The sequence below is a fragment of the Psammomys obesus genome, unplaced genomic scaffold (assembly GCF_907164565.1).
Source record: "Psammomys obesus unplaced genomic scaffold, mPsaObe1.curated_primary_1811, whole genome shotgun sequence".
Taxonomy (NCBI): Eukaryota; Metazoa; Chordata; class Mammalia; order Rodentia; family Muridae; genus Psammomys; species Psammomys obesus.
The window spans coordinates 4,635,111-4,654,893 of NW_026591643.1; the positions used below are offsets into that span (position 1 = coordinate 4,635,111).

General features: G+C 46.5%; 1 protein-coding gene across 1 annotated transcript in view; it reads left to right on the forward strand.

Moving 5' to 3' along the window:
• Znf618 (zinc finger protein 618) overlaps window positions 1–19,783 on the forward strand; it is a 78,457-nt gene that overhangs the window by 50,376 nt on the left and 8,298 nt on the right. The window contains exons 10-12 of the mRNA XM_055611720.1: window positions 1,994–2,074; window positions 4,828–4,905; window positions 19,633–19,734. Coding sequence (XP_055467695.1) covers window positions 1,994–2,074; window positions 4,828–4,905; window positions 19,633–19,734 — 261 coding nt within the window. The remainder of the gene's footprint in view (window positions 1–1,993; window positions 2,075–4,827; window positions 4,906–19,632; window positions 19,735–19,783) is intronic.

Here is a 19,783-nt window from a genome sequence, read left to right on the forward strand (position 1 = left end):
GACAGTTGTGGTTCTGGCTGCAGTCGGGAGGCTAAGTCGGGAGGATCTAGCCCTACTTGGGCTACAGAGAGGGTTCAAGGCTAGACTCGGCAACTTAGTTAGACCCTGTCTTAAAGTTAAAAAAAAAAAGAGAGAGAGAGTTGAGGATATAGTTCAGTGAAAAGTGTGATTGTGGAAGGCCTTGCTTGGGGTTCCGTCCTCAGCACCTTAAAAGAATTAGGAAGACTGTCCATCATAGTCTCCCTGATGGTAGACATTAACTCACCAAATAAGATCATGGCTTTTTGACTTGGCTCTCTTCTTGAGCTTTGTGGCTGAGTTTTTAAAGGTCTGCAGCTCTACAGAGAACTCTCTGTGTGGACTGGCATGGCATTTGGCAGTCATTGAATGTCACTATCTCCAGGTAAGTGTCTAGCAGCATGTTTCTATGAGGCTTGGAAGCCCTAGTGGATCTTGGCTAATCATCTGGGTACCAGGTTGGGAGAAGGAGATGACAGGGGCTGTGAAATGGTGCACGTGAGAGATGGAGGTTGTCACTGTCCTTTTCCTGGAGAGTATGGTTGTTTGTGTGCATGTGACTATGTACACATGAATGCATATTTCACCTGAAATACCACACACTGGTGTCCAACCAGAGGCCCTTGCACCAGGAAAGGCAAGCAATGGGGGACTTGCTACAGGAGTTGGTGACGTGAGTTGTGTTAACTCTTACCCACCTATGTGTTAGAACAAAAATTCTGCCTACCTGGCTGTACCCCTGTGAACACAGGCTAAGATAGAGAAGGGGATCCCTTCTTTCTTAAAGGCGAGGCACCTGCCCCCAGGTAAAACCCCACATGCTCTCCTAGTGGAGCCAAACGCCTGGTAGCTTCCGTTTGTTTCTCTGCCTGTTAAATGGGCAGTACTGCACAGCCTCGTGGTGTTGGGAAGATTAAAGGAGACCATGATGGCAAACTTCTCACCCAGTATCTGGTATACACTAGGTACTCAAGAGTGAGAGCCCCTCACCCTCTGTAGATAGATATTGAATAGGTCTCTGCCAGTTTACAGGCGATCTGGAGGCACTCAACCCGCAGGACCCAGACAGAACATGGTCTTTATAAAGCAAGTAGCCTATACAGCTTATGGGAGACTTTGAGGTGAAGGTAAAAGAACTGAGCAGGCCTCTAGGAATGCCTCTGGGTGCCTTTCTCATCTGTCACTCACGTCATCCATGACCCCAGGGCACCAACATCCAGCACTTTATTGGGTAGCGAGGACCTGCTGGTGGTGTTTTTCCAAGTGGTTTCTTAGACACACCACTTGGAAGGCTAGCCCAGAATCTTACTTTAAAATCCCTATATTTTGAGGGTATCTTAAGTTAAAGCCCACTGGCTTTCCTGGTCACTTTCTCTGAGCCTTGGGTAACCTCATCCAAGCTGCTTAAAGGAGCAGGGCTAGCTGTCTCTCTCAAGCTGACTTTCCTGAGACCTCATCTCCTGGATCAGCCATGCTCCGTAGTATGCAGAGCATCATGGGAAAGCTGGGTTATCTTCTGCTCATGCCGGTTGGGGCTATAAGTATGGAGTTTTGCTTGGCTGGGCCCATCTCTGCATTATGGGATTTCCAGAGTAATCCTGGGAGATGGTGAGCTTTGTGGAAGGTGCTAGAAAAGGCTTACAAGGAGCCACACACTCCTCCCTCCCCTACATGAGCTCTGACTCTCCTCATCCAGCCCTTGGCCTTCCCAGAGCAAGTATAGAACTACGCCTGATGACTTGATCCTACAAGCATACGGCCTGGGAGTAAAAAATAGGGCCCTGACCTGTTTGGTGCCAGCTCATTGGCTGCATTTCATCTGTGCTCTTGGGCAGGCCACCGCTTCCCTCTCCATCCCTATACAGCCCCAGGCACACATTCTCCAAGCTCCAGGGGCCTCCTGCCCACTCCGTCCTGACAGACAAGCTGACCATTCCCCATGGTATATTCCCCACTCTCTTTTCCCTCCCAGCAGAAAGCACCTTCAGTCGGCGAGTAGAAAGTAAAGCACAGAACCACTTTGAAGAGACCAATAGCAGCTCGCAAAACTCCAGCGGTAAGTGTGGCTGTGGTGTGACATGTGACATCAGGTGTGTCCTATACTGCACCGTCCCCTCCTTCCACAGAAAGGCAGGTACCTTTGACTGGAGTCTTCTGGTGCGTGGCTGGGCTTGTTGGGAAGTGGGCTGGGTAGGGAAACAGAGAGACAGCAGAGCCTGTGGCAAGCAGATGGGGCCTTTGTGACCACTGATGCCACTCTCTGTAGCTGTACTTTGTCCTTTGGCCCTTGCCCATGGAGAGGGGAACGTCCTCACTCTCAAACTCAGGTATCAGTTTAGCCAGCTCAGATGAGTAGCCCTAATAGAGCTAAGTTATGAGTGACGCTGTATGTAGTAGGTTTCTTTCCAGGAGAGGCCAGTGGGGTGCAGCAGAGAGACTGCTTACAGGAGCCAGAGGTCGAAGCTCCTGGTGCCACACAGGGGCCACACTACAGATCGTCCTCCAGACGCTGCAGTGCTGTGGCTCTGCCTGAGAGCTCCTGAGAGTGTTTGCTGCCACCTGGTGGCTACCTTGTGCCGGGTCCTAGAGGCACAGCTCTGGACTCCAGGGTTTAGCTGTGGCAGGGATGTGGATGGTCACCAGCAGTCTCTGTCAGAGAAAGGGACAGCAAGGTTGTATGCACAGTGATGGCCAGGACAGGTCTTCCGCCATTCACTGAGTATTAGGCCTGAGTGAATGCCCCCCCTGTACCTACAGTCAGGTGTATACAGGGGTACGTCTTGGCCACCATGGGCTTCAGCAAATGGTTAGGAGCACAGACACCAGGTGGAGGCTTCTGCCTAATAGTAGACCCCACCTCTCTGGAGCCCAAGTTTGAACTCAGCTCCACTGCCTCTAGGGAGTGGCCTAGATGAACCCTAATTCCTCCATGGCTATAAGTAGCCCGAGGAACACAAACAGCCTAGAGGACACAGGCAGGAGAGAGGGGTATGTTGCTTTGGACGTTGTTTGCCTTGTTTTGCTTGGAGTAAATCAAACATTTGGCGCAGGTACCAATGCAAGGTTGTCACGGTGATCCTCAGAGTCTGTGAGGGGTCAGTCTAGGAGCGATGGGATGACGCACCCAAGGCCATAGAGGATTATGTGGCAGCCTAGAACTAGAACCAAGGGCATGTACTTGTCCTACCCAAGCTATGCTGTCCGTCTTGCACTTCTCCTGCCAGCAGGGCTAACGTTTGTTTGGGGATGATGCTGCCATGGGCTCCTGCTGCTGCTGGCAGCCACTGTCTATTGAGTGCTTATGATGTGGCTGGCGTGTGTTTAGAGCTTTGTGTGTTGTGTCTGTTTTCACCCTTACCACAATCCTTTGGGGATAGTGTTCCTGTTATTACCACTTTTCAGATGAGAAAACTGAGGCTCAGGATAAGTCCTTTGTAACCCAAGGTCCCCCAGACTGGAGATGGAACCAGGACCCTCATACTCAGCCTGCACTCCACTTTGCTGCCTGCTGTATTGGAGGCTTGCCAACCTCACTCTCTGACAAAGCCAGACAACAACCTTCCAGGGCTGTTCAGGTGCCTTGGTACCAAACACTCTCATCCTACCATCAGAACCTGGAAATGGCTTTCCACAAGTGTGTGGCCATACGGGCATCATACCTGAGTCCACAATGGCCTTACTGTTAGAGCACCCTAGAGAAATGCCCTACCAGCACCATGTGCCCTCTTTGATGTGCAAGGCCTCTCTGCCAGTACCCTCTCACCCACCTTTCCACACAGGTGTGTGCCTGCTGACAGGTGCTCCCTCTACTGGGGGTGGCCGGCTCACCACTGTGATGACCTCCCAGCCCCAGCACTGAAAAAGACTTCGCTAAACTGTTTCTCTTTTGCAGAAACTGCAAGTCCCCTGATTTCCAACCCTTTCCCTCTCCTGCAGAGTAAGTGGTGGTCCTGCTGGGGGGCTGAAGAGGGCCAGGCAAGACAGGGAGTGACTCGGCTGGCCTCCCTAAGGTGTAGACAGGCCTTGGGCCACCCTCGAGGGAACAGCCACCAATAGCCTGGGGAGGCTGCTGAGGGTCAAGAGGGTGGAGAGGTGTGGACAGGTAGGCAGAACCCTGAGCACACAGGAGGAAGGACAGGTGGGCCCACTCCTGGCCATCCAGACAGCCTCAGGACTTCTCTTGCAAGCCACCTTCCTCCCTCTCTTCCCTCCCCTCCTAACTGTTTTCTTTCCTCCCACCTCCCTTTTCTTTGCCAGGCAGGGGTGCGAGTCCTGGACGCCGAGCTTTTGGCGCAGGTGCAGCCTGTTCCCCTCTGTCCATCCCCTGATCCCCCACTGCTGCACTTCCCTCCAGCTCCTTCTCTTTCCCTCATTGCTTTGCCCTCCTCCCACTGTGAGTTTCCTTGTTCCTTCGTGCATCTGTTCATTCGCTCCCTCCGTGAGCAGTGACCCTTGTGTGGTCACTGGCAGAGGGTTAAGCTCTGAATCCCGAAGGACACAGTCTCTTTCCTGGGAGCTCTTGATGCCTGGATGTTGTACTTCCCATGTGCTCAGAACAGTGTCTGCCATGAAGTAAGCACTCAATAAGCAGTGGGCCCATTGAGTTAGCAGCCTGGATCTGTGTGTCTTCCCCTCTCTGTGCTCCTGCCTCTCCCCAGCCTTTCCCTCTCTAGGCTAGTGACAGGCCAGTGGACAGGCTGGTCCCAGGGCCCCAAGTATGCATCTGGGTCACCACTTCAAAGCTGCCTGCAGCCCAGTGTCAGGGTACCTGGGTATGGGGCACTTGTTACATGCCACCTGTCTCTCCAGAACCCTACACGTGCGGCGCCTGTGGGATCCAGTTTCAGTTCTACAGCAATCTTCTGGAGCACATGCAGTCCCATGCAGGTAAGGCCCTGAGAGTGCGCAGACACACAGATGGAAGAGACCAGCAGAGCCCGCCCAGAGCGCATGCTCCTTTCTGAACCAGACCTACTCAGTGCTGTCACTTCCTGGGAGTTTACCCTCGAGCCCAGGCCAGCCAGGCCTTCATTGCTGGCTAGTCTGAGCTCTGGAGTCTCAGCTCAGGCTTAGGGTGGTTTGGAGTTGGGGGTGGAAGAACGGCTTCGCAGAGAGTGCAGGCCAGGAGAAGAGACCTGGAAGTGGGTGTTGTGTGTGGTTCAAGGTAGAGAGGCCAGCAGTAAGCTAAGTTGTGCTCAGGCCTTCCTAAAGCAGTCCTGTTCTGCCTCTCCACAGTCCTGGTGCTCAAACTGAAGCTCATGAAGGAATTAGCAGGGAGGATTTTGGGGTGGAGGGAGTCCACAGTTTACTAGGGCTGGGACGGCTCCATCTCACAGGCTCAGCCATTTGCTGTCAACCTTCTGAGCTTGTCCTCACTCTTGTCATTGCACAGCACAGGTGTTCAGCTTTCCAGCCTGTTCTGGTCTAATTTCTGCTTAGTCAGAGAAATACTATGTGTCAATAGGGAGAGTCCACAGTTCCCCAGCATTTCCACACACAGGTTACTATAGCCACACAGCCTGCAAGAAGCTGGCTGGGGACCTCCCATGTAGGTACTTAGGGGTCCAGGTCCCTTCCCTTTTACGGTCCTATATAGAGGTGTTCTTCTCTGACTGGTGGGTGTTGAGAGAGGCAATGGAATACACTAGTGACACAAATCCTCAGTGCTTAGTTTCCATTGGTGGGCACATAGGCACATGACTGTCCTGAAGCTGTGGCGGAAGTGTGCCCAGAGCCTCTTTCCAGGAATAGCCCAACACTTTGCAGAAGAAACTATGCAACTGAGCAAAGGGGCAGCTAGCACCTATTTCTCCAAAGAGTTCTTCTAGAGACACTAGAAATAAAATATACCATCAAGGTGTCAAAGCAGATGCTGAGACTCAGCCAAACTTTGGGCAGAGTGCAAGGAATCTTATGAAAGAAGAAGGAGATAGAAAAACTTGGAGGGGAGAGGAGCTCCACAAGGAGAGCAACAGGACCAACAAATCTGGGCCCAGGGGTCTTTTCTGAGACTGATACTCCAATCCAGGATCATGCATGGAGATAACCTAGAACCCCTGCACAGATGTAGCCCATGTCAGCCCAGTCTCCAAGTGGGTTCCCTAATGAAGGGAACAGGGATCATCTCTGACATGAACTCAGTGGCTGGCTCTTTGATCGCCTCCCCCTGAGGGGGGTGGGGTGCAGCCTTACCAGGCCACAGAGGAAGACAATGCAGCCAGTCCTGATGAGACCTGATAGGCTAGGGTCAGATGGAAGGGGAGGAGGACCTCCCGTGTCAGTGGACTTGGAGAGGAGCATGGGAGGAGAAGAGAGAGGGAGGGTGGGGTTGGGAGGGAAAGATGGAGGGGGCTACATCTGGGATACAGTTGAATAAACTATAATTAATAAAAAATAAAAAGAGAAAAAAGAAAGAAAGAAAATATGGAGTAGGATGGTGGTGTGTACCTATAATCTCATCAACTGGGAACCCAAGGCAGGAAGATCACAAATTCCAGGCCATCCTGGCTAACACAATAAGACCTTGTTTCAAAAAGATCAAAGATATGAAGAGAAATATTGTATGAAATGTGTGTGATGCATGATGAAAGCAAAGTAGTTGGCACTGTTGGCAAGGCCAGTTATCATTCGTGTCCCCTGAAGTTTACAAAGCCATCAGGCAATCCTCCAGATTGTGTCCGACTAGCTCAACTTTCCAGGTTGTCTTAGTCGCTGTTCTTGTTGCTGTGAAGAGACACCGTGACTACAGCAACTCTTAAACACCGTGACTACAGCAACTCTTACAAAAGAAAACATTTAATTGGCTGGCTTACAGTGTCAGAGGTTTAATATCATCATGGCAGGGAGCATGGTGGCACACAGGCACATGGTGCTGAGAGTTCTACATCCAGATCCACAGGCAGCAGGAAAAGAGAGATACTGGGCCTGGCTTTGGCTTTTGAAACCCCAAAGCCCAGCCCCAGTGACACACTTTCTCCCACAAGGTTATACGTATTCCAACAAGACCACACCTCCTAATCTTTCTCAAGTAGTGCCATTCCCTGATGACCGAGCATTCAAATATGTAAGCCTATAGGGGCCATTTTTATTCAAACCATCACATTCCACTCCCTGGCCCCCATAGGATTGTAGCCATATCAAAATGCAAAAGTGCATCTACTCCAACCTCAAGAGTCCCCACATCGTTTACAAGTCCAGAGTTTCTTGTAAGACTCATGACATTCTCTGAACTGTAATCTCCTTTAAAACCAAAATCAAAAAGAAGATCACAGGTCTCCAGAATACAAAAACACAGAATATACATTATCATTCCAAAAGGGGGAAAGGGAGCATAGTGAGGAAATATTGTAAGGAAATATTGGACCAAAGCAAAACCAAAACCCAGCGGGGCAAACCACATTTCGTATCTCCATGTCTGATATCAAAGTGCTCTTCAGTTCTCATCCTCCTTCCAGCTTTGTTGACTGCAACAATTTTTCTCTCTTTGGCTGGTTCTATACCCAGTCTTCAGCTCTCCTTGGCAGGATATTTCATGGCTCTGGTATCTCCAACATCATGGCGCCTCAAGCACAATACAGCATAACACCTTGACGGTGTCACACAATTGACTTCCTGGGTCTCCATACAGGGACACCCCTGACACATACCTATCCTCAACAGCTTTTCTTAGCCACAAGGAAAGATTTTTGTTATTTTTTTTGGGGGGGGCGGGGAGGGAGAGATCAAAATTCCTTTCTCTAAAGGAATTTTTCTTGACTCTAAAGCCAGGACAACATGGGCAAAGAAAGCTGCCAAGTTATGCTGGGGCTGGAACGTGGCCCCCTTGTTGAATTACATCTTCACCAGCTTTCTGTTGTTGATGGTTTCTTCACTGCTTAATCTTCAATTCCTTCTCACAAGTTGGAAGCTTAGCTGTGTGAGGTCTTACCCTGAGGTCACCACTCCCTTTACTCTATTTAGCTTCAGGCTTTTCTTTAAATATTTTATGTCTTTGATCACAGGATTTAGCTCCATTAACTTCCAGGTGCTCTTTTTCTCCTTAAACTGTACATTTTGTATTTTTGTTGCTCAGACTGCTTTTTTTTTCTTTTTTTCATTACAGATCTGTTTAAGAGTGGCTATAATAACCATGCGACACAGTCAATAATAGGCTGTCTTGAAGTCTCTTTTGCCAGTGCCATTAATCCAAAACTCTTCGATATAGCAAGCAGATTTTTTTTGGACAAGGGCAAAAAGCAGCCATGTTCTTCGCCAAAATATCATAAGAAGAAAATGGTCTCTAGGTCATTCTTCCCCTCTGAAAATTCTTGAGCTGGTCCCCACAGTTCAAATCGCCTTTCATGCTTCTACCTCTGTGGCCCATCAAGCCCCCTTACAGCATTCAAGAGATTCCTAATCCAGAGTCCCAAAATCAACATTCCACCCACAAGCTGGTCAGGCCTGTCATAGAAATACCCATCCCCTGGTACCCACTACTGCCTTAGTCAGTTTCTATTGCTGTGAGGAGACATGACCACAGCAACTCTTATAAAAGGAAGCATTTATTTGAGGCCTTGCTTACAGTTTCACAGGTTTAATATATTATCATCAGGTCAGGGAACTTGGTGGCACATAGACTGACATGGTTCTGGTGAAGTAGCTGAGAGCTCTATATCCAGACCCCTGGGTAGCAGGAAGAGTGAGTCCCTAGCCCTGACTTGGGCTTTTTGAAACCTCAAAGCCCACCCTCAGTGACACCTTCTCCCACCAGGGCCACAGTTACCTCAATAAAGTCCACACCTCGTAAACCTTCTCAAGTAGTTCCACTCCCTGGTGACTAAACATTCAAATATATAAGCCTAAGGGGACCATTCTTTTTTTTTTTTTACAACTTATTCACTTTATATTCAAATTGTAGCCCACTCCCACATCTCCTCCTGGACCTTTTCTCCTTCCTTCCCCCGCTAAACACCCATAGTCCACTGAAAGAGGGAGTCTTCCTCTCTTGCTCTCTGACTAGCCTATCTAATTGTATCAGGACTGCCTGAATCCTCTTCCTCTGTAGCCTGGCAAGGTCACACCACCAGGGGATGTGATCAAAGAGCAGGCAACTGAGTTCATGTCAGAGGCAGCCTCTACTCCCCTTACTTGGTAATGCACATAGAGGCTGAGCTGTCTATGGGCTACATCTGAGCAGGAAGTCTAGGACCTCTCCTTGCATGGTCCTTGGTTGGTGCATCAGTCTCTGCAGGACCCCTCGGCCCAGACTTTTTGGCTTTATTGGTCTCCTTGTGGAGCTCCTGTTCTCTTTGAGTTCTTTTATCCTCCCATTCTTCCATAAGACTTCCCTGCCCTCTGCCTAAAGTTTATCTGTGAGTCTCTGCATCTGCTTCGATCCCCTGTTGGGTGAAGCCTTTCAGAGGATCCTCTATGGTAGGGTCCTGTTCCTCTCTTCCACTGCTTCTGGTGTCTATCCTGTTTGCCATTCTGAATGAGAGTTAAGTATCCTCTTTAGGGTTTTCCTTGTTTAGCTTCTTTAGGTCTGCAGATTGTAGTATGGTTGTCCTATATCATATGGCTAATATCTGCTTATAAGTGAGTATATACCATGTATGTTTTTCTGGTTCTGGGTTACCTCACTCAGGATGATCTTTTCTAGTTCCATCCATTTGCCTGCAAATCTCATGATTTCCTTGTTTTTAATAGCTGAGTAGTAAGTATTCCATTGTGTAAATGTGCCACAATTTCTGTATCCATTCTTCGGTTGAGGGACATCTGAGTTGTTTACAGATTCTGGCTATTACGAATAAAGCTGCTATGAACATAGCTGAGCAAATGTCCTTGTTGAATGGTGGCACATCTTTCAGGTATATGCCCAGGAGTGATATAGTTGGATCTTGAGGTAGTGCTATTCCCAATTTTCTGAGAAACCTCTGGGTAGATTTCCAAAGTGGTTGTACAAGTTGACATTCCCACTAGCAATGGGGGAGGGTACCCTTTCTCCACATCCTCTGCAGCATGTGTTGTCACTTGAGTTTTTGATCTTAGTCATTCTGATGAGTGTAAGATGGAATCTCAGAGTCCTTTTGATTTGCATTTTCCTGATGACTAAAGGGCATTGAACATTTCTTTCAGTGTTTCTCCGCCATTCATTATTCTTCTGTTGAGAATTCTGTACCCCATTTTTAATTGGGTTATTTTGATTGTTGGTATATTCTGGATGTTAGCCCTCTGTAGGGTGTTGGGTTGGTGAAGATCTTTTCCCAGTCTGTAGGTTGTCGTTTTGTTCTATTGACAGTATCTTTTGCTTTACAGAAGCTTTTCAGTTTCGTGAGATCCTATTTATAAATTGTTGATCATAGAAACTGAGCTGTTGGTTTTCTGTTCAGAAAGATGTCTCCTGTGTCAGTGAGTTCAAGGATCTTCCCCACTTTTTCTTCTAACAGATTCAATGTGTCTGGTTTTATGCTGAGGTCTTTGATCCACTTAGACTTTATTTTTGTATAGGGCAATAGATATGGATCTATTTGCATTTTTCTACATGTAGACATCCAGTTAGATCAGCACCATTTGTTGAAGATGCTATTTTTTTTTCATTGTATAGTTTTGGCTTCTTTTTCAAAAATCAGGAGTCCATAAGTGTGTGGATTTATTTCTGGGTCTCCTGTTCAATTCCATTAATCCAGCAGTCTGTTTCTATGTCAGTGCCATACAGTTTTTATTACTATTGCTCTATAGTACAGCTTGAGATCAGGGATGGAGATACCTCCAGAGGATTTTTTATTGTACACGATTCTTTTAGCTATTCTGGGTTTTTGTTTTTCCGTATGAAGTTGAGAATTGTTCTTTGAAGGTCTATAAAAAAATGTGTTAGTATTTTAATGAGAATTGATTTGAGTCTGTAAATTGCTTTTGGTAGGATGACTATTTTTACTATGTTAATCATACCAATTCATGATCATGGGAGATCTTTCCATCATCTGATATCTTCTTCAGTTTCTTTCTTCAGAAAGAAAGACTTGAATTTTTTTTTTCTTCATACAAGTCTTTCACTTGCTCGGTTAGAGTTATACCAAGATACTTTGTTTTTTGTGGCTATTGTGAAGAGTATTGTTTCCCTAATTTCTTTCTCAGCAGGTTTGTCTTTTGTATAAAGGAAGGCTACTGGGTTTTTTGTTTGTTTGTTTGTTTGTTTGTTTGTTTGTTTTTTAGTTAATTTTGTATCCAGCCACTTTGTTGAAGGTGTTTATCAGCTGAAGGAGTTTCCAGGTGGAATTTTTGGGGTCACTCATGTATACTATCATATTATCTGTGAATAGTGATACTTTGTCTTCTTCATTTTCCAATTTGCATTCCCTTGATCTCCTTTAGTTGGCTTATTGCTCTAATTAGGACTTCAAGTACTATGTTCAAGAGATTTGGAGAGAGTGGGCAACCTTGCCTTGTCTCTGATTTCAGTGGAATTGACTTAAGTTTCTCTCTGTTTAGTTGAGAGAGATTAATGGCCAATGACTATTAGTTCATTTTATTTTGATGTTGGTTATGGTAGTGTGTTTGTGTGCTGTGCTTGAATATTTTCAGTTTTGCTGTCATGGAGTTAATTATTAACTGTTTTTTCTGGGTGTAGTTAGCCTTCTTGGGTTGTATCTTTTTTCTAATATCTTCTGTAGGTCATGATTTATGGGTTGGTACTGTTTAAATTTGTTTTTGTCATTGAATATCTTGTTTTCTCCATCTATGATGATTGAGAATTTTGCTGGGTATACAGTACGCTAGGCTGACATCTGTGTTCTCTTAGTGTCTGCATGACATCTGTCCAGGCCCTTCTGGCTTTCATAGTCTCTGTTGAGAAGTCAGGTGTGATTTTGATGGGTTTGCCATTATATGTTACTTGGCCTTTTTTTCCCTTACAGCTTTTAGTATTTTTTTTTCTTTGCTTAAAACATTTAGTGTTTTGATTATGTGGCAGGAGGATTTTCATTTCTGGTCTAATAACTTGGATGTTCTGTACGCCTCTTGTATGCTTATAGGCATCTCTTTCTTTAAATTTGGAAAAATTTCTTCTGTAATTTTGTTGAAAATATTTTCTGGGCCTTGGAGATGGGAATCTCCTTTTTCCTCTATTCCTATTATTCTTAGGTTTCATCTTTTCATGGTGTCCTTGATTTTTTGGATGTTTTGTGTTAGGATTTTTTTTAGATTTAACATTTTCTTTGACAAATGCATCAGTTTCTTCCATTATATCTTCTGCACCTGAGAATCTTTTTTCCATCTCTTGTATTGAGTTGGAGGTGCTTGCCTCTATAGTTCCTGTTTTCTTCCCAAAGTTCTCCCTTTCCAGGATTTCTTCAGTTTCCATTTGTATCTCCAGATCTTGAACAGTTTTGTTCATTTCCTTCACCTGTTTGTATTTTCTTGCCTTTCATTCAGTTCCTTCACTTGTTTGCTTGAACTTTTCTCTATTTCTTTCAATGATTTAATTATTTATTCTATAAAGGCCAATCTGTTTGACTATATCTGACTGTATTTATTCATGGATTTTTTTTCCTTTCCTCTGTTAGCATCTTCATAAGCACAGATTTATGGTTATTTTCTTGAGTTTCACTTGTGTTAGTGTATCCAGGGCTGCTTACCCTTGGATAACTGGGTTCTGGAGATGCCATCTTGCTTTGGCATTTGTTGATTGTGATTTTATGCTGGCTTTTACCCATCTGCTTGTCTCAGGCATTGACTGGTAGTTTCTGGTGCCTGCTGGAGTACTGGGTGGCAGGAGTGGTGCAGAAAATCCCTTGGGCAGCAAGCTGCATGTTCTCCTCAGATTGGTGGTGGGTGGTTCTCAGGGAATTGCTGTAGCTCTCCTCAGGTGTATGATCCTGTGGGCTAACTGCACTCCTCAGGAACCCAGGGGCTCTCCTCCACGAGGGGAAGTCCCAGAGACAACTACTGGCCGCTGGCTTTCTTGCTCTGAAGTTAATGTGCTGCAACTGTTCCAATGCTATGCTCAGACACTGTGTTTGATGGGTGTAGCCCTCTTGGAGAACCAGTGAGCCCAGAGGTTTGGTCAGTCTCCCTAGGGTTGAGCTTTGGAGTGGCATCTGGGGCTGTTCCCATGGCTCCCAGGTGTCTGGAGGCCTGATTTTTTTTTTAGCTCCTTTCCCCAGTACCCAGAAGGTATTCATTCACTTGCCAGTGAGACAGCACACAAGCATGTGGCTAGGTGCTAGAGACCAAGCACCTGCAGCAACCTCAGAAGTTGTCTGTGGATTAGCTGGATGACCTGAAGTGAAACCCAATTGTTTTCTGCCTTGGGGTTTCCTCTCACCAGGGGAACACCGTTTGCTCTGTTGGTCACTGTGTAGTCACTGCTGCCCTGCTGTTTAGATTGTGTGTGATCAGCACCGCCATCTTGGATCTGACAAAATCTGGGGCCATTCTTATTCAAAGCACCACACAGGGATAAACTCCATCTTCCATTAGGTAATGTGATGTTACTCCATCCTCTGTCCACTCATTTCAAGGTGTGTGCTGTGCATGAGGCACTAATTCATGAGCTGCTGAGGACTCTGAGGTTCCAGTTCTGCTCTCAAGGTGCTGTGAGAGGCCAGGCAGATAACTGTACTCATCTCTAAAGCAAGGGCACGTAGACTCCTGTTGCCTGGTGTCTTCATCCCACATTTCAGGTGCACCCCACCTCCCAGTGACTCCAGGATCAGCCAGGGATGGTTCAAAGCATTTAGACATGCTGTCAGTGGGAACTTACAGCCCTGGAGTGGTGGTAGCCATGTTCTCTCTCTGTGTATCTCTGCTTCTCTCTGTGTGCATGTCTCTGTCTGTCTGTCTCTGTCTCTCTCCCTCCCTCCCTCTCGCTTTCTATCTCTCTCTTCTGGAGAAAGCTGTCATTAGATGTGAGTCTGGATGTGGGTGCTTCCCCATCACTCTAGAAGCTGGAGGACAGAATGGTGATGATGAAAGTCTGGGCTGAGCCAGGAAGTGGCTCCAGTGACCCCCAGCATCTTGGCTTGTTCAGAGTCACTGAAGGGCTGCTTTGTGCTGGTCTAGCAAAGCCAGAGAATGCCTTCCCCACAATCCAGTACAAAGCCAGGCGGAATCCCAGCCAGGCTGAATCAGGATTAAAGGATTGGCTTCATGGAGGGAAATTAAGCATTGTGAATTTCGAAGTTCACAGCGATGCTGATAAGGGGATCAGCCTCAAGTAACACCAATCTCATTAAGTGCCTCTGAGTGGCACAGGCTACTTCATGCTAGTAAACGTATATGCTGGAGGGAACCTGGTGACAGTTCAGGAGTAAGACTAGCAGTCATGATGCTAACTATAGCGAATGGTAGTGAGTGCTTACCGTGTGTTGGGTACTGGCCATGAGTTGGGTGTGTTGACATTTCCATCCCCTTTATAGAGGTCCAGAAAGCGCAATCGCTGGCATAGCTCATAACTATCTAGCATCATTTCAACTGATACTTGCTGCCAGGTCTTAGTCTGAGAGTTTTACACATGTTCACTATTTAATTCTCAAAGTGGCTCTGTAAATGCCACATTAACTCCATTTCACAGAAAAGGATGCAAAAAAGCTGGGGGAATGGCTATCAGCACAGAGTTTGCCTTGCAAGAATGAGGATCTGAGTTTAGTTCCCAGAACCCGCAGAGAACAGCTGCACATGACCGTGAACACTCGTAACCCTAGCCTGGGGAGGCAAAGGCAGGTGAATGATCCTTGTGGCTCCCTGGCCAGCCAGCCTGGCTTGTTTAGTAAGGTACATAGTAGTGATAGACTCTGTCTCAACAAAAAAAAAGAGAAAAAGAAAGGAAAGGGGGAAAAGGTGAGTGGCTGCTAAGGAACAACAGGCAAGGTTGACCTCTGGCCTGCATGCACACTGGCACACACACATGCACCTGCTCATATTCATGCACGCCTGCAGCTGAAGTTATAAGATCAGTGATAATTAGACTGGGGTTCTCACTCTGGGCATGAACTCCTTCCAGATTGCATGGGCTTTAACATCCACACTGAAGCGGTGATCTGCCCTGGTGCAGTCAGTGGACTTGACCCCTCAGAGACTGGCCCTTGCTGTCCTCACTAGGAGGGATAGAGAACACAGTTAAGAGGTGCCAAAGCCACAGGGGTCTTTTGTGAGATTGATACTCCAAACAAGGACCATGCATGGAGATAACCTAGAACCCCTGCCCATGGCAGCTCAGTGTCCAAGTGGTTTCCTAGTAATAGGAACAGGGATCATCTCTGACATGAACTCAGTGGCTGGCTCTTTGATCACCTCCACCTGAGGGGGAGCAGCCTTACTAGTCCACAGAGGAAGACAATGAAACCAGTCCTGATGAGACCTGATAGAGTAGGGTCAGATGGAAAGTGAGGAGGACCTCCCCTATCAGTGGACTGGGGAGGGGCATAGGAGAACAAGAGGGAGGGAACGTGGGATTGGGAGAGGATGGTGGAGGGGGCTACAGCTGGGATACAAAGTGAATAAATTGTCATTAATATTTAAAAAAAAAAAGAGGTGCCCAGGAGATTGCAGAGAACAAATTAAACCATTAGTTCACTGTTTTAGACTGAGGAGGTGGCCGCCCATGATTTCTGATCCCTTGAACGGTTTTACAGCTTTGGACTTCCTCATTTTCACAGTAAGAGTTTATCAAGCCTTTCTTCCCAAAGATGAGGGTTACATAGATGATCTATTCAAAGACTGTGGTACCTTCTAAGACCCAGGCTGGCAGGCACCTATTACTCCATCACCTCTTGGAGGTACAGGTTAAGTATTCATCTTCTGAAGTGCTTGGAAACAGAAGTGTTTCAGATTTCACAAATTTCAAAGTCTGGGATATTTGAATATATATATATATATGTGTATATATATATATATATATATGTGTGTATATATATATATATATATATATATATATATATATATATATATATACACACACACACACACACACACACATAATTCATTCGAATTATTCTTATTTCCTACTCTTTTTCAACTTCTTTCAATCCTTTCTATTCCCCACTTCTCCCCATCCCTTAATTTTTTTTCTCACAGCTTGTTTTGTTTTGTGACTCCCTGAATTTAACTAAGCTGTTCGTGTGACTGTGGACCATGGTGAGCTTAGCAGTAGGTACACAACTGAAGATGGCTACTCCACGTCTCCCAGAGTCTCGTATAGCTAATAGTTGAGTAGTAAGGGACAGGGCTCGACAGCCCTTCCTCCATCCATTGTCGGCTATGCTCAGATCCAATGCAGGAAGCCATAGCTGCTGTGAATTCATGATTACAATGGTTGTGTAATGCCTACAAGATGACATTTTGCAGCCCTTCTCTTTATCTTCAGTTCTTCCATCCTTCCTGATCCTGCATTCTCAGTGTTTCCTGAGCCTTAGGAGGGGTTAGGGTGAATTCATTTTTAGGGCTAGGTACTCAGAAATCACTTGTTCTCAGCACCTTGGGAAGCTGTGAGTCTCTGCATTCACCTCCGTTCACTGTGGTGAGAAGCTTCTCTAAGGAAAGGGGTGCTTAGTCATTTTAGTAATATTAATAAGGTATCCCCATGGGTCTGTGGCTTCCCTGCACGTGGACTGTTGGCCTAGCTTGTAGTAAGCATGAATCCCTTCCCGTGGAGTGGGCCCAGACTGAATCAGAGGCTGATCAATGGGTTGCATGACTGTTGTGCCCCACTGACCTGGTGGACACGTCTTCCCTAGAAGGCTGATTTTGTAGTCACAAAGGTTCACAGCTGGCTAAGTCCTTTGATGCCTTTTCTCTCCTAGCTGCCTACTTCACAACTTCTGGCTCTTTAAATGTTGGACAGGAGGGAGGCTGTTTTGTTCTAACTTACTTTATCTTATAACTGATGTGTGTAGAGTTTTCAGCAATAGAGTTTCACACTGTAGTCTAATTGACATCCAAGAGAACTGACAAGAGCCTGTGTTGTTTGGGGCCTCTGGAGCCTCCCTGGCCAACTCTTTTGGGAATGCCCACACTTGGCACCAGGAGTTTTATGTGTTGACCCTCTGCTTCCAGGAGAAGCATCATCAAGCTGTGATGGGTGTCTCTCATCAATCTTTTATATTTTTAATTCAATTATAAAATAATAAAATTTATGTGACTATGTACACACTTTGTTTTGCTTAACCCTTGCCCACCCTCTCTCCCTGATCCGCCATCACCCCACCCCCCTTGAATAATCTTACCCCTAGTGTTGCTTCTCTCTTCTTTTACCTGTGTCTGTCCCTGCTCCTCTGAGGCACACTCCTATCCCAAGTACCTCGTTCTAGTCTCCAGACTTGCAAGGGTTTTCTAGGTTAAACAAAGCTACAGAGTAGAGGCTGAGATTCACATATGAGAGAGACCATGTAGTGTTTCTACTGGGCTGGGTTATCTCATTTAGTATAATTATTTTCCAGCTCCAGTCATTTACCTGAAAACTTCATGATTTAATTTTTTTTTATAGTTAGATAAAATTCCATTGTGTATTTGTACCTGGATCTGGGTCTGGGTAGTAGCTGAGTTCGTCAGCCTGCCAGCTTTCCTGCACTCACACCACTGGGGCAAGCTCTCCAGCACTGTCCTAGCTAGCTCACCCAATCTGCAGACAGGCAGCAAGGGGCAATAGGGAGAGGGGATCTCTCCCTTACCCACACCGAGGCAAGGCAGATGAGGGGCAGGGACAGCTCTCCTGCTTTCCTGCTTGCTCACCTGTTTCCCTTCCTCCCTTGCCACCAGGGCCAGCTCTCCTGTGCTACCTAGGCATGGTGCAGGGCCAGCTCTGCTGAGCATCACAGCCAGTGAGAGGCAGGGTCAGCTCTGCACAGACTTTGGCTATTAACATGGTCCCAAGATGCAGCCCAGACCAGGGATGTCTGCATGGCCTTTAGTGGTAACATGGGCTCCCGACATTGATGCAGACACCTGCTGCTGCGTGGCCACTGACCCAGACAAAACAAAAGAGCTACATGGTTTTAAAAGACTCATATGTTCTAGGTAAATTGGCAAACATTCTCTTGTTAGTCCCCATCAACATTTATTCTGGAACCTGATTATCTGGCATTATGTGTCACTCAGGTTCAGCTTTCCTTTTATTACCTAGCTTATATTTATTTAACCTTTTATATTTCACCGATCTCTGGCTTTATTTCAGTAGATGTTTTAAACAGGATATATCATTGAGTTTTTAAACTATGCATCTCTGTCTTTTATTTATAATTTTGGGGCATTTGTATTTAATGTACTTTTGATGTTGTTGGTCATAAATTTAACACCTTTCTACTTATGTGCCATTCATCTCCTGTGTTCTTTGTTCCTTCTTCTCCACAATAACCCCTCCCCCACCCCTTACATTTATTGTTGGAGGGGAGGTCAAAGAACAACTTGCAGGCATCGGTTCCTTGCTCCATGTCCAGGTATTGAACTGCGGTCATCGATCACTCTGGGCAGTCTGGCAGTAAGCACTTTCACCCACAGAGCCATCTTGCTCGCCTCACAGACACTTTTTAATATATTAATTCCACTTTGCTGGCTGTGATGTTGTTGCTTACTTTCTCTCTCTATGACTCTGAATGTATTTATGGTGTTTACTGCTGCTATTCTTGAGGCCTGATTGTATCTTGCTAAGGTCTGTTTCCTTTGACTGGCAGATTTCGGGTTGTCCTTTGCTGTGTTGGGTACTTAGAACTGTTCATGATACAGATGCTTCCACTATGCTTCTTAGAAACTGACGGACTTCATCTGCAATCTGTCTTCCTGGGATTCTCCTTTATACTTTTTTAAGATTTTGTGTGTGTGTGTGTGTGTGTGTGTGTGTCTAACCATGTGCATTTGGGTGCCCACAGAGGTGATTAGGGTGTCAGATTCCCCGGAGCTGGAGATGTAGGCAGTTGTGCGCTGCCTGACTGAGTGCTAGTAACCAAACGTGACTAAAAGAGAACACACTCCTAGCCACTGTGTCATCTCTACCCCTTCATACTTTATGCTTTTGAAGCTCACTGTGAGGATATGAGAGCAGGAACAGAACAGCCATTAGTCTGTGGCAGGTTTGGTTTCAGAGGCCTGGGTTCTGCCTGGTTCCTTGTGCATTGAAAGGTGTTTGTAACTGTCCCGCTACCCCACTGTGTGTTGCCTTGAACAAACCTATTTTAAATGTGGGCCTCAGTTTCCATGTCCAGTGAAGGGTTTGGTATTATGCTTCTTATCATGTTAGGTAGGCATTGGGTCCCCATTTAATACAATCAAATGCGGCTTTTTATCTAATGGAATCGTATTCTAGAAAGACAAATCTCATTGAGACACACTTTGGGGCAGGTGGCGTGCGCACACACATACTTCAGAGCTTTGCTCTGTGGCTGTGGTGGACACAGGGTGCCTGGGGGGAGACTCCTCTTGTCCTAGGCTCTTCCCTTCTTGAAGTTGTGTGGTGGCCGTACCACTGTCCTCCATTTCCTAGACTGTGCAGATGAGGCTTTGAAACCACAGGCAGCTGTCTGCGAAGCCTGAACACAGCTCCCTGTGGCCATGTGTAACTTTACCCTTTGACCCGCAACGGGTCCTGACTTTGCTCCTCAGCCTCCTTTTACCCTTTAACGTGACCCACTGCTCCCATTGTTCCTGCAGCTGACAGTGAAAACAACATCGCCTCCAACCAGTCCCGATCTCCACCTGCTGCAGTGGAAGAAAAGTGGAAACCCCAGGCTCAGAGGAACAGCACCAACAACAGTAGGTCTCAGCATGCGGAAGCCCGGGCCCCTGGAAGTCCGTCAGCCCC